General features: G+C 39.6%; 1 protein-coding gene across 3 annotated transcripts in view; it reads left to right on the top strand.

The window, feature by feature from the left end:
- The window catches only part of slc1a7b (solute carrier family 1 member 7b), a 57,377-nt gene that overhangs the window by 9,024 nt on the left and 33,363 nt on the right, over positions 1-14,990 (top strand). For all 3 annotated transcript variants that reach the window (XM_076278269.1, XM_076278268.1, XM_076278270.1), the window contains exon 2: positions 13,756-13,835. In XM_076278269.1, the coding sequence (XP_076134384.1) occupies positions 13,756-13,835 (80 nt within the window). The remainder of the gene's footprint in view (positions 1-13,755; positions 13,836-14,990) is intronic.

Below are 14,990 nucleotides of genomic sequence, written 5' to 3' on the forward strand. Positions count from 1 at the left end.
CTCAGCTGCTGAGTCACACCAAATAATGATGGAGGCTTCATAATGGACATATAGCAACAGCCTTGTACATAATTTTGCCTATCCTACCAGGTCGAAATATAGCCTTGTAGTCTTGAGGTTCATCAGAATTTTTGTACTACTTTTAAATCATGGAAATGAGGTTTTTTTCATACTGTGAATGTCATTGAATGATTCTTCTGAAGGATTTTACCCAAAAGAAATGACATAGCAGTTTCCTTTTAAAATTCCGTACCATGTCGTTTCTCTTTCTATCCGGTACCATGTCTCCAAATAGCCACTAATGATTTGACCCAATCCTCACAGGGTCAGAGACAGCCCTACAGCAGAGTGAGCTGGTGGTGTTTTTCATGGCCTAGTGCTTATACCAAGCCATTCCTACTGAAATATTTGGCAGCATTATTTGAGTAAAATGATTGTAATCTTCCTGAAAGTTCTGACAGGTTTGATTGGGCGTATTCGTTATATATTGAAAGACTCTCCCTTGCACACAAGACTGGCAGAAAGTTGTATTATTTCTAGTTTAGTATTGTTTCATTTTTTGTAAATAACATTAGATTTCATTTGACATTATGTAGATAAAATGTGCCATTATTGTAGTCCTGTGTTAATAAGTCTAGTTATCCCTAGCTGTGGCGCAACTGGCTGGGGCACCTGCACCGTGCACCGGCGACCCGGGTTCGATTCCCGCCCCGTGGTCCTTTCCGGATCCCACCCCTGCTCTCTCCCATTTACTTCCTGTCACTCTCCACTGTCCTATAATTAAAGGCATAAAAAGCCCAAAAAATATACTTAAAAAAAAAATAAGTCTAGTTAGCCACACATTAAAACTGTGTTGGATAGGCATAGGCTCTACAGCTTGAAGTGTGACATTTGGCTGAATTTAAGTCATGGCAACATTCAGACATCCACTTGACTAGCCGCTTGGCAGCAGATGCTGTCCTATCCAGCCAGCTGCATCCTTTATGACACTCACACAACACACACACACACACACACACATACACATACACACACACACTCACAGGCACACACAAACACATGCATGCATGCACAGAAACACATACTGTACACATGCTTGTAAACACACACATACACACGCACGCACAGAAACACATACACATGCTTGTAAACACACACACACACTCACACACACACACACACATACACACACACACACACACACACACACACACACACACACACACACACACACAGCCACACACACAAGTACTGATCCTGCTCTTAAACAGAAAACTAAGCTCTCTCTGACTAATGCAGGGCAGAAAAGCTCTTTAGCCGTTATTATCGGTCACTCCTCTCCCTGGCCCTCTTCCTCGCTCTGACCGCTGCTGTATCAGACTCTGCCGGATGTCTACATTCATCTCTCCCATCATATTTCCTCCTCCACACCAAGCACACCCTAAAAGCAGACCAAACCCCTGCTGCATGTTTTATTTTATTTTATTTTTTATTTTGTGTTGTTGAGACTGAATACGCATTGTGGTTCTTCTGTGTATCCAGTATTGTCATGCAGTGATCCAAATCATCTTTAGTTGACTTGATATAATATGAAAAACATTTTTGCTTTTGGTGTTGTCATAGTTGGGGTTCATTTGGAAATATATAATAATAATAATAATATGGCCTTGCTGTTTATAACAAAGCAATGCATTCTGGTATAGACGGACTTGAGTCGGAGTGTAAAAGTACTCTGAACTCGTTGGCTACTTCATCCAACTGCATGGTTCTAATGACCAGACCAGGTTGTGAGCAAAGGAGAAAAAAAAAGCCTGAAACATGTCTGCACCAGATTAAATGATTACAAAATTACTTCAAAGCGACTGCCAGTCATGCAAGGTCACAAAAACATGATGTGACATCCCCTGCAACACAGCATTTAGATAATATGATTTAGAGTCAAACATTTTTTGTATGTTGTTCTCCTAGTCATGTCGGAGTGTGTGTGTGTGTGTGTGTGTGTGTGTGTGTGTGTGTATGGGGGGGGGGGTGTTGCAAGCCAAATCCAAGCATGGCAAATACATGCACTAAGGTGGTACTGTATGTAATTTTGGTATACCTCTGGCAATAGTTTAACTTTTTAGCATACCATAATAATTTACGTGACACTTTATCTAGGTTATTGAGGTATGGGGCCATTTGTGCAAAGTCTAAAGTCAAGCTAAATTTAATTTGATAACCATGTAAATCTATTTGCTAATTCAATACCATGAGGAACATCCTAAACACAAACATCTGTGGGTCATCTCAATATTCCAGCATGTCATGCGATAGCCTTAGTCCATGTGTGTGCCAGGCACCCTACCCATTACTAAATCTGGTCCTTTGAACTCCAAATGTCTCCAAATGTTGAGTTAATCATCTACGACGTCAATAGCATAGAAGAGCAAAAGGATTGCCTATTTCTTTTCTTGCCACGATCAACATTAGCAGTGACATCATGTTGCATTTTGAAGTAGTTATTGGCCCGTGCACCCTTCTCAGTCTCATGAGAGAAAGTGTGTTTTTGGTGAAGTGAAGTAAACTACCCCTAGCATGGATTACTGCCCATCGTCTCCAGTGGCAGATTCCACTTCAGTGCCCAACCAAAGTGAAGGCTTAAAGTAAAGAAGCTTTCTAAAAGTTTTGTCAGAGAGCCAACCTCATCCTACCAGGACCCTAATGGTTGCCGAGAGAGAGGTTGAGACTGAGTTGGTCTGGGACGCAGAGTGAGGAGGAGGAGGGGCCAACAGTGTCAGGCGGACAGAGGATGCTGGGTAGTGGGCGTGCTCAGTTAGAGTGACAGAGGTGGCGCAACAGTGGCCATAGCAGCGTAAGGTCACCTGATCCACAAATGCATTTTGATGCAGAGCTGAAAAGCAACCTCTGACAGTGTTCTGACAGCGACCCCTTTAATTTGCTTTGCAGAGTGATTACGTTCTTGCGCTAACATATATTTCACTTCTGTCAGTCAATGTCACTACTCACCATGTCTGGTGGTGGCCTCTTACTTGAAATTTCCATCTAGATTATTAGACAATCTTAAGCGTGATGTAAAATTGCATGTCTGTTAATTTTTTTTAATGGCAGCCTGTGTCAGGTGATTTAACAATCTTTACATGTCATTGGAGTTCTCAAATTATGTGATGTTACTACGACCTGATACAATATTTGACATTGAACTGATATAATGATTGTGTTGTTTTATAGGCCTACATTACATTGTATGGTATCCCATCAACCCATATATGTATTCAAATTACTTTCTTTACCACATAGCACAAGTTTATTGAGATCCACATCTTTAGTAAAAAATATTAGAAAAACTAACAATTGTGTGTATGGTCTCATAAATTAGCATGTTTGGCTTAAGTTTTAAGCGACTATTGACCATGCAATGGCCAAGCCAACCCCATGTGTTCAGACACTGCTATATCCTGCCCATGCCACTGCTATTATGTTAGATGTGCACGTGACACTTTCATAGTTGCATTTTAAAGCAACTTGTACTTTCATCCTTTAAATCCTTTGCATAATTTAGTACAGTGTCCACATGTCAAAATCCTCAAGTTTTTTCTCTCATGTTATTTATATCAGGATCAACAGAAGAGTGTAAGCTATGCTACTGGGTTAAACCAGTTATTATATCACAGCAGCACTGCCTTACAGTATGAATGCAGCTTCTCTGGATGTCATTTCATTATTTGTGCTTGCCTGTGTTTTTCTCCAAGGCCACTTGAAGAATGGTCTTATTTTAGTCAGAGTTTTTTTTCTTCGGGATATTTCTTTTTTCTTCAGTAATTTAGTGTCAACGAAAACTGGACACGTAAACACACACACACAATTACCCCCACCTCACATACTCTCACAAGCGAAAACACATATACACAAAACCCAACGCACACACACATGCACATATTCATTTACATACAGTACACGAAAGTTGCAAGAGTAGGGGATGGAGTAGGAGATGGAGACAAATTGACAAGCGTGATTTATTTTTGCGGAGAGAATGTGCAGGACTGAGCGGTGGTCATATTTTGTACCACTTTGTGGTACATCTAGTTGTTGTTGTTTTTGTGTGCTTTACAAGGCTGTATATATTTTCACCGCACTAACTTGTTTCTCTTGTGTATGTTAAGTTAGGACATGCTTTCTCATTCTCATCAATATTGATAAGACACCTGGGGTTTCTTTACACTGCTTGCCAGTATGAGGTTAATAAACTTTGAAAGAGGCATTGTTGCTTCGATTTTTTTTGTTGATTATTTTAATTTTTTTTATTTTGTTGTTTGGTAAAAAGCCTTAAAGTGAACCCTTTTGCAACATCCATGAAGACATTGTTCATTCAGACATAGTGACCAACAATATTTTACTTTAGTTGAAATTATATTGAGAGATATCTAATATTGTGAGTCTACATTTTTAACATTGACGATGCATACAGTACCTGGTCACATTAATCTTTCCCTAGTAAACTTAAGTTAAAATGGGAAAGAATTGGTAATATTCAATATGACTATAATAAATCATTCATACAGATATGCCAAGGACTATTTGGTATTTCTAAAGGTCATAGCTTATTTAGCCTATACTAAAGTATTCAATGAAAATGTATGTAAAAGTTCATTATTTAAAACAAACAAATCATTATTGATGAATTAAGTCCAGGTTTACATTTCATTACCAGTTGTATAGGGTACTGTGCATAAGTGTTTGTGCAGTACTAAAGCTATCAAAATGATTATGCACTGTATGCCACCCATCCCAGGAACTCTCTGTCCAGCTTGCTGAAATCAGGCAAACACTTTGGCAGTCTGCGGGTCAAACTGAAAGGCACAGGAGGAGCTTCCTCTCTCAGGCCATTAGATGACTCCATGTGTGAACATGCCTACTATATCTCTTAAAATGTGGATCTTACTTTCTAAGATAATGATTTTGTCTCAAAGATTATCAACATTTTTCTTTCCAAGCTGTTCTTTTCTTTGCAGTGCAGTTCTTCAACTCAGGACTTTAATATGTGGATTTTACAGTTTTTTTTTTTTCAGCAAAAAAGTAGTTTGAAGGTTGTTGCCGTTTTTGCTGTGAGAATTTGTACAAAGTTCTCCTCACTTTACACAGCTCAATGTAGCTCTTTTCTCTGGATTCTTGTGTTGCTTCCTGTATGTTCATCTGAGTTACACAGTAGACAGGCACTAGTGTTTTCACTTGATGAGTGTTCTACCCTCCCCATCATTTGTGAGTCAGTTCAACATTCATTTTCAAGACACTGCTATTGAAACAAATTCTGATAAAAAGACAAAAAGCTATTTGTATCTGACCAAAGTCCGACCATTTCAAATAAAATAAGTGAAGTGTAATGTAATAACATTTATTTGATGCATTGTTGCTTTGTCTAGATTTTCTCTAGATCTCTCAAACCAGAGGTATTTTAGTCTACATTTTTAAAGTAATAACTAAGTTCTTTTTAGGCATACAGTATGAGCAGTCTGCATTGTCATGGGCTGATGTGTCATGCAACCTGTAAAGTGTGGGCTAGTCATGGTGTAACAAATATATATGAAGGTATATTTGGTACAAAACTCCTGAGCACTTGTGGCAAAAGATTTTGTACTTCTAGCCAAAAGTCACAAATACATATCAGTAAAATACCTTCATAGTTGTAGCTTTGTTGCTTTGCATGTCTTAAAGGAGAAATCCGGTGATTTTTCACATACATTTTTCACATTAAATTAGTGAATGTGGACTGGCCACACCTTAAGGGCCCTATTTTGATGATCTAAAATGCATGGTCAGTGGAGAAAAGCTTAAATACATTTAGGGGTTTGTCCATTTCACATTCGGAGTGGCTTTGTTATCAAAATATTTTGTGGTTTTGTTTTGGGCATAACAACCTTTCAACCAATGAGAGTGACATCTGTCATTCCCTTTAACAGCAAGCAGCGCAACTTCAAACAGCGCATCGGTATTTTGCCAGTCAGCGACGCATTTGAAGGAATCTGCTTGCATGGACGACCGTATAGAACACAGGGATTTCACTAAACCTTGCTTTACTGAAACCTATTTGTGGCATGCATTCTGCACTCGCCTATTATTTGAACTTAAAGCCAAAGTGAAACTATCATCACCATGGTCTCATAGGCAAAACAGTTCTACACAGTTATTTACTTTCACTATTGATTGACAAGGGGTTACCATTGTAAACGTAGCCTGAAAAAAGTAATCCTTTCCCCAAATAATGTTCAAATGACTGAATAAAAATCCTAAGGCTATTTATCTTGACGAGATAAATTTATCTTGCAAGCTGGCGAGACACACCGCTCTGTCTGGCATCATGTTTTTGTTTGTTTTTATGTAATGTTCGTAATTTTATGTAATGTCATGTTTATTTTTTGTATTGATTTGTCTAGTTAAATGTTTTCTCTCTTTATTTACGTTAATTTTGATAGTTTTCGTGTTATTCTCTTAGTCCTTTTTACTGCTTTCAAGTCGGCCGATGTTGTTAACGTCTGTCCATTGGGAGCTTGCTATGGCTAGCTTTTGCCCTGGGCCTCTTACATCCTTCCCATCCATCTGTGAGCCGGTGCTGCACTTCGCTGTCTGGTCGAGGGGATTTCTCGGGACAGCAGCTGGAGCTACTCTGCGAAAGATCTGCCGAGGCCGCCGTGCTGTTTCTGACCTGTGAGCTGCCATGCCAACTGCCTGGAGTCTGAATTGAGCAGACTAACGTTAACATTAACGTTAACGTTGAAGAACTCTGCATTACGGACCAACAAACTGTCGCTGTTATAAGTCCACCGAGTTGCTGATCTACAAGATCGCCCACGACTTTCAGACTGGTATGCTTCCAGTGGTCTCCAGACTAACAAGGCCTAATGTTTACGTTATCTCCAGACTGCCAGTGAGTGTAAAGAACTTTGTTGGCGTTGCATCGGTTGTGGAGACACAGCTGTGCGCAGTTTCACGCGAGTCATCATTGCCCTTGGACATTTTCAGCCGGTTGGAAATTGGACTAATTTAATTTTTTATTTATTTTATTTATTAATTTGTTTGTTGTCTGTCTTGTATGTCTTGGTGTCACGGGTACGCTGGCGACTACAACGCTCCATCCGGCATCTTTTGCGTTTGTTATTTCTTAAATGTAGTTCTATGGTGTCACGGGTACGCTGGCGACTACAACGCTCCATCCGGCATCTTTTGCGTTTGTTATTTCTTAAATGTAGTTCTATGGTGTCACGGGTACGCTGGTGACTACGCCGCTCCGTCCGCTATTGTCTTTGTTAGTCTATGTGTCAATGACAATGTCTTATATGTGGAGCGCTTTGGGTTGCACTCTGTGCATGTTAAATGCGCTATACAAATACAACTGACTTGACTTGACTTGACTTGACTATCTTGCAGAGAAGTTGTTTGGGACTGAGACTTGCTAAGGGCTGCTTACATCTCGTGACAGTGCGGCGCTGTGCTTTACATGCGCCTTTCACTATAGGGTTTTCTTGGTCAGTGACATAATGATTTTTAGAGGGTGTAACTAAGATAGCAATTTTTGGATCATGCGCCAGACCACACCTTCTGCCACACCCCTGGGTGCAGAATAAAAGTGAAGCACATGGCGCAAAATCCTAGCGTGGTCCTACCAGACACTCGTACATTTCATAATGTACAGAGAGTCTAGCCACTTTCCATTGCCAAGCGTTAACTTCCTTGAAGGCGAGTACTCTGTTGAAGTTTAAAACCATTGGATCTGCCCAGAGCCACTCTGGATCTGCCATAACCAATCCCTAACATTTGGTTGTGACGTATGTCATGCTCAAACTAGCAAACTAGCGCACGACCTCAACGTCTGCCTCTGCCACCCCCTCTGTTCGCTGATTGGACAGGTAAAATTTGGCCTGAGAAAACCCGCGAATATACCGAAATCCCAGACGACGTACTGAAGGAAAATAAAAATTGAGTGGAAGTACGTAGCCAGACTAGCAAAATACTCCATTGTGTTTAAAATAAGAATAATCTTAGCGTCAGGCTTTGCGTCGCGTTTATGATCATCAAAATAGAGCCCTAAGTGTGACCGCCACTTTCTACTTTTGAATACGCGGTTACACTTTACTTGTCAGTATTGACATAAGAGTGACACTGTCATGAATGTGTCATAAACAAGTCATAAACGTTTATGACATAACGCTTCTGTTATTAGGTGACATTCGTTTTTTGTCATAACAAGTTAGGGTTAGGATTAGGGTTAGAAGTTAGGATTCAAGTGTCATGACAGTGTCATATGTTCATGACCGTATCATGTCACTCTTATGTCGATACTGTCAAGTAAAGTGTTACCGAATATGCTTTGGATGTGAACGCCACCTACTGTATACAGTGAAAAACAAAAACGCTGGATTTATTAGATTTTATCATGTACATCAGTTGCACATGAATGAAATGTCTAGAATTAGTCCAGCATTTCTCTTTCGGTTTGCAAAATTGATTCATGTTGTGATCCGATTCATGTTGTGTGTCCAATTTGATCAAGTAATTCCAATGAAATTGATTAGGCTTAGGCCTACATGAAATATTATTATATTACATGTAATTTCAATGTGATTGTATTATACAGGTGGCATGTACTGAGAGTAGGCATTCAGATGAGTACTTAGTATTGCAATGTCAGTGTTAAAGGAAGATAACTTTAATATTTAAGACTTCAAGATGGAACATGCTTAATATGTTGTGCCACGGTATTCAGAAGCATTCATTAAAGTTAGAAACATATAACATGAAACCACTGATTTTTTGTACCTAAATAATAATAATAAAAAAGCATGGTTCATCTGAAATGGTTCATCTGAAAGCATAACATAAGATACAACTCCGCTCCAAATTCTACTCCTCTTTAAGAAAAAAGCCAACATAGCTGTGTGATTTTCTCAGTGTTTTCTCATCGCAAAAGCTCATTGGAACTCAATGAAATGGTGACACCAAGGCATCCCATGTGTTAATTTGCCTTACTGGTTCAGTACTAAAGTGCTTCACATTAATCTTACATGATACATTGCTGTGGCAAAATATGTCAGTTCAACGTAATAACATTGTGTTTGAAAGAAAACATGAGTTTGTTTAATTTCATGTTTTGTGGTTTAGTAACTGTGACAAACCCTCTTTTCCTTTACCCCCCCAGTATATACGCTTACCTTACGTGATGCAATTAGAAAAATAGGTTACTCAATTGGAATGATTATTTAAACACAATAAGGTTGTGTTTCATTCAAAACTAGACTGTTTTATGTAGTTGTAATATAATATGGTTTGATAAATTGGACAGCCCTGACTTTTCCTTTTTTACAGTGTAAGAGTTAACAAACGATCCCAATGAGTGATTGGGTTAGGGGTGAAAATAAGAAAAAGGCTTGGCTCTTGGATTCAGTGATTATGGCTTATCCAGTGGTTGAAGTCATGTGTTTAAGTGCAGCATGTACCCTACTTGCGCCTCCTTTGGACAATAATGCATTGATTTAAAATTGCATCTTGAAATTCTCTCAGGGTCTTAGTTTAAAATGCTTTACATTATGAGGACTAAAAACTACGGGGGGGGGGGTATTTTCAATATAATGCAATCCCCTTTAGCCCCTCAACTGCACCACTACACAAAACATCTATACAGTATGAAGCATAGGGGATTTGTTGATGTGCTCTGCATTGTGCTTTCCTCAGTGTGTTAAAATGATGACAGAACAGATGCTGCTGCGGGTTTCCAATTACACCCTCGCAGACACAGAGGCAGGGCCCCATTGTAAAGGATTACTTGATGATACGTAGTTATTTCTGTCAGAATGGGGGCTCTTTTTTGGGTAACGTTAGAAGACGAGCCTCACAGACATATCTGTGAATAGAAACAGTAGACTCTGACTGAGGCATCAAACGAGATAAACATTTTGACTTCTCTAGTGAGAGTAATTATCGAGGCCTTTCAGTAAATCCTTTGTGTTTTAAAAGAGGGAGAAAAAGAGAATCGTTTTGCACTGGGCATGAGGTGAGGCTCAGCTTAGAGATCTAAAAAACACAGTTGATGTGAACAGGTACTGTAGGACTTTGTTGATTCCACAAACGGAATCAATTACAGTAAGGTATTGCTTATTAAGGTTTTCACAAATTCTTTTATCCTTCTTTATCTAAATCTTCATGTTTTAGCTTGCTGCTATGATCAGTGCTCATCACAAACCCGGCAGCAGACACCAATTCATGGATGGGCATTCTCTTTCTTTTTTGTTGTGATTTCCTCTCTATTTAGGATTTAAAAAACATCTTACAATTTATTTATTTTTTATTTATATTTATTATTAAAGGACCGTCTTAGTATGAAAAGGTAACCACAAAAATAGACAAAATTAACAAATTATGCTTGTAGTGGTATTTGTTAGTGGTATAGAAATAGCAATTTCTCTTTACTTTACTCTGTGCCCCTAAGACTTGCGTTATAAGCTACATGTAATTAGTGTGTGATAAAACTGGTCACATTCGATTAGCATGAAAACATATCCCATAGAACGGTCAAACTCTGTACACGTGTTATTAACCCCTAGGTTCATTTTGCGCAGGAATTGTCCTTTAATGACTGTCGTTTGTACTGCTGTTCTAAATGCAAGTTGAAAGGATTGATGGTTGGATGAGTGTTGGAATAAAGACATGTTTGTAATGTGTCCTAATGAATGATTTCTCTCAGAAGTCTATAACTTTTTGTATGTATGGATCAAATAACCTATACTCATCCCTTCCATTTATACTTCTTGATTATATCACAGGAAGTTGTGAGGAGTGTCATCAATGAAATCACACTAAAGTCACTCTCATTAAAAATGCACTTTAGTCCTATCATTGTGATATATTGTATTATGTTGATTATTGATATTTGTTAGTTGCAAATGATAGTTGCTTTTATATCCAGCTTTTTACTAGCCTGGCCCCACCCATCCTATATCTCCTTTCAGGGAGATAATAGTCTGGGACACGATAATTCACTAACATTTCCCTCATACAAAAAAAAATCTCAGGCCAATCAGCGACAACAGGGGAAGACGAAACCGAAACTTATTGTGATAAACAGTAGCAGCAACACCTGCAAATGTGCAAATGTCAAAGAAATGCAGTTGGAAAAATGCAGAAATTTATCTACAGCAAAGGTAGACCCATATACCAGTACATTGTTTCTGTTGGTGCTGTTTATTGTCAGTTTGTTACATTTAGGTGAAGTAGGAAGTAACGTTAGGAATCTCTGATCAATGTGATTGGTAAGGCTGGACCAATGATTTCAAAGTTAGTGTCCATTGCGATGCAAGTGTTGGGAAGGAATCCCAAGTCATCAGACTATGTTCACTGTCTGAATGAGTTTGGATTTCCATGCTATCTTTTCACTGTAGTTGTGTAGAAATTGACCTAGGCTAAGCTTGTTTAAAAATAAGTAAAGACAGGTATCTTCAAGAAGCCCTTGAAGTCCCAACTTTTCTTAGGGTATCTCCTCCCTTCTTCCATAAGCGGAGGGGGCGGGGGGGGGCAGGGGGGGCGGTCGCTCCGGGCCCACGACCGCAAACGGGGCACACTTTTGGCCAAATCTATCTTGATTAATTGTTATATTTACCGATGCTTATTTGTACTGATTGCTGGGGGGAAATAATAATGAAAAATGTTAGGCCTACTAAAGATGCCACTGGTCCGTAGAGTGCGCTCACAATGGGAGTTCGTCTGTCATGCTGCAAATTAAATAGCCCGCACTCTCCCTCTCGCTACACTGCTGCGTTTTAAAAGCGAAACTGATGCCACAACCGGTCTGGGTTTGCCGAAGTAGCCTATGCTACAGGCTGCATTTATTAGCCTACAGAAAATCAGCGACATAGCATGTAGGTCTAGTCTACACTGTGCCTACACTGTGCACTTGCCGCGACAACAGCAGTCACTATCAGGCGCGCCAGCAGGAATGAATGGTAAGCGCACCATCTACCCCTCAGCGCGCGCAACAAAACATTGAAAGGCTTAATAATATTTGTCAGTTTCCCGGTTTCGTTCGTGCATTGGTCACCTAAAAAGTAGCCTACTGTAGTACAAAATCCATATGCAATATACAACAACAACGCCTAATAACGACCTATTCATTTGGACAACTTTATACGGCCCTATAAAGGGTAAAGTTACCTTTAGTTTTGTTCTAGTTTACCGTTGTGTATGGCTTTAAACAGCGTTCGTGCTTTAACATCAGTAAACATTATTCAGTACAACCCAGATGTAATGCTAACGTTTTGACAAGCATTTTGCCTACCTTGTTCATCTGAAAAAACTCCTCTAGTTTTGCTGCCTCCATCCTTGCTACCTCCACCCTTTCATTGTTTCCAAACAATTACAGTAATCATTATATCCATGATCGCCTTGAAGTCTTGAGTTAGTGAATTAGCTTAACATTGTGTGTTGATAACAGGCAACCATAGTAAAAGAAAGCAACAAGTAGCCTAGCCCAACGTCTGTAATTGCTGCGTGCGTTTGTTAGGCTATTATTCCCGGCCGTAGGCCTACACCTGCAGGCGCGCCTTCACTACAGTTCGCATCGTCGCAGGCCTAAGCTGCCCCGATGCACAGACTAAACGGTAGGCTAGGTCATCAGGACATAAACCAAATGCCTATGCCTCTAATAAGCACAATATGAAGTGGACTAAATAAAAACATGAATTTGGATTAAACACCGACAGTATAGGGGCCCACTAAAGATCGTCGCACCCCCTATAGTGAACCATTAGCTCCGCCCCTGCTTTCTTCCCTCCTCTACCTCCTTCTTCTTCTACCACTTTCTCCTTCCATACACTTTGTCTAGTACTTAACACTTCTGCACTCTCATCCCCTGGTAATAGCATTGATTGATGTTGTGTTAATTGCTACCTAAGGTCTCCTCTGCATTGTAGCTTGACTGTTATTCTTCATTTTTGTAAGTTCTTTTAGATAAAAGTGCCTGCTAAAATGAATAAATGTAAAGACAGTGTGTACTCTCAAGAAATTATAATTATGGATCCTGATGAAATACAGTACATGGATGATTAGCGCACCCCCAACAAATCAACTGCTTTGTGTGCTTTCAGTTCTTAACCTTACTACATGATGCCTGTTTTGAGTTGAAGGCCTTGTAATAAGCATTGTTATTATAGATAATTAAGCAACTATTGATTTCAGACCAGAGAAGCGGCAGGAACATAAGCATGCATAATTATGAGATTGTTTTTTTTTTTGAGACATTCAGTACAATAGTGAGTAACTGTAAAAAACAATGGAGGCAAAGTGTGTTTCGGAGCCTTTGTGTTCAGCCTCACTGATGGAGATGGATGTTTCCGCTGTTGCTTTGCAGATCCACTCTTAGGCTAAAAGGTTAACGATAATAGCACAATTACTACTCATGCCTGGAGAAAGAATCCTGGTCATCCAATTGAATATAAGAGTTGCGAAGACAACAAACAACAAACTTTGTGGAAGTTCTGTCTTCGACTGTCAGTGTTATGTGAGCCAGAATGAAGCACTTATGTAGGGGAGACCTGAAGTGAGAAGCCATTTATACTGCCCTCATTTTGTACCTTGTTGTACAACTCCAAACTCCAAAAGAACATGATGTATTTTGACACTGTTCCAGAAACATACAGCATTTCATGTGTCAGATACCTGCATGTGTTTCTTCCATCGACCCCTCTAACAGCCTGCGGTGTCTGTCTCTCTTCTCAGGAGGTAAAGTACTTCCAGTTTCCTGGTGAGCTGCTGATGAGGATGTTGAAAATGCTTATTCTTCCCCTCGTCGTATCCAGGTAACCACTCATTTTCCTCCCTGTACCCACAGCTTCCCTGTACCCGCAGCCTCTGAATCATCCCTATAGATTTGTGCAGTATGGATAGAAATGGATTGATGGCTTTCTTTGTATGGACAGTGTTCAGCTTCAAACTTGACAATGATACAACACAGGAAAGAGAATCAATAAGTAAATGCAAAAGGCTACCACTCATTCAGAGACATCAGCAGGGGCGCCTGCAGGAATTAATGCTATGGTACGCACACCCACCCCCCCCCCCCGCAAAAAAAAATTCACGCGTGGACAATATTTGTCCGTTTCCCGGTTTACATAGCATAGCGACATTCACATGCAATAATACAACAACAACGTCTTCAATGACCTATTCATTTGGACAACTTGATACAGCCCTATACAGGCTAAAGTTACCTTTAGTTTTGTTCTAGCTTACCGTGACGTCTGGCTTTAAACAGCTGTCTAATGCAGTCTAACGTTCTGACAAGCAATTGCCCACCTTGTCCTTGCCCATCTGGAATAACTCCTAGGTTTGCTGCATCCATTCATTCTGTTTTCGTTGATTAAACTTGTGATATCCATGATGAGTATTGAGTTAGTGAATTAGCTCAACATTGTGTGCTGATAATATAGATAGCCGAGTAAAAGAAAACAAGTAGCCTAGTTGCGTGCCTGCGTGCGTATTCTCTCTCTCCTGCTCAAACAAGATGTGTGCGCGTTAATTTTGATAACATGTTCACTAACTTCAATAGAAAATTGTAAATTGTAGCCTGATGGCATGCAGCTAATGGGATATTGTCAATAGTTGGGAAGTTATGGTGGGCCAAAACACACACACACACAGGAAATTTTCTCTTGTTGAGTAGCCTGATGGTACGCAGCACTATGTTTTATTTTATCAATATGCAATTATTACTTTATTCATTTCTCAAAGTTCAGAGTATGTGAAATATCCACAAAAGCTTAGAGTTTTGCCTTTTCATGTTGTTAGTTTTGGTGTTTTGGAAAAAGGCGACTGTAATATTGAAATGCAACCCTCAATTTAAAATGCAAACAACACTGACTCCATTAGTTTATTTTCTTTAATATAAAACATATTCATTTTGATCCATTCGTTTGATCCATCCAGAACTGAAACTGCCCTAGCAGTGCTCTTTT

The sequence above is a fragment of the Alosa pseudoharengus genome, unplaced genomic scaffold (genome assembly GCF_046254945.1).
Source record: "Alosa pseudoharengus isolate Yale_2024_CS ecotype anadromous, Long Island Sound unplaced genomic scaffold, YU_APseudo_1.1 YU_APseudo_1.1_scf_11, whole genome shotgun sequence".
Classification (NCBI taxonomy): Eukaryota; Metazoa; Chordata; class Actinopteri; order Clupeiformes; family Clupeidae; genus Alosa; species Alosa pseudoharengus.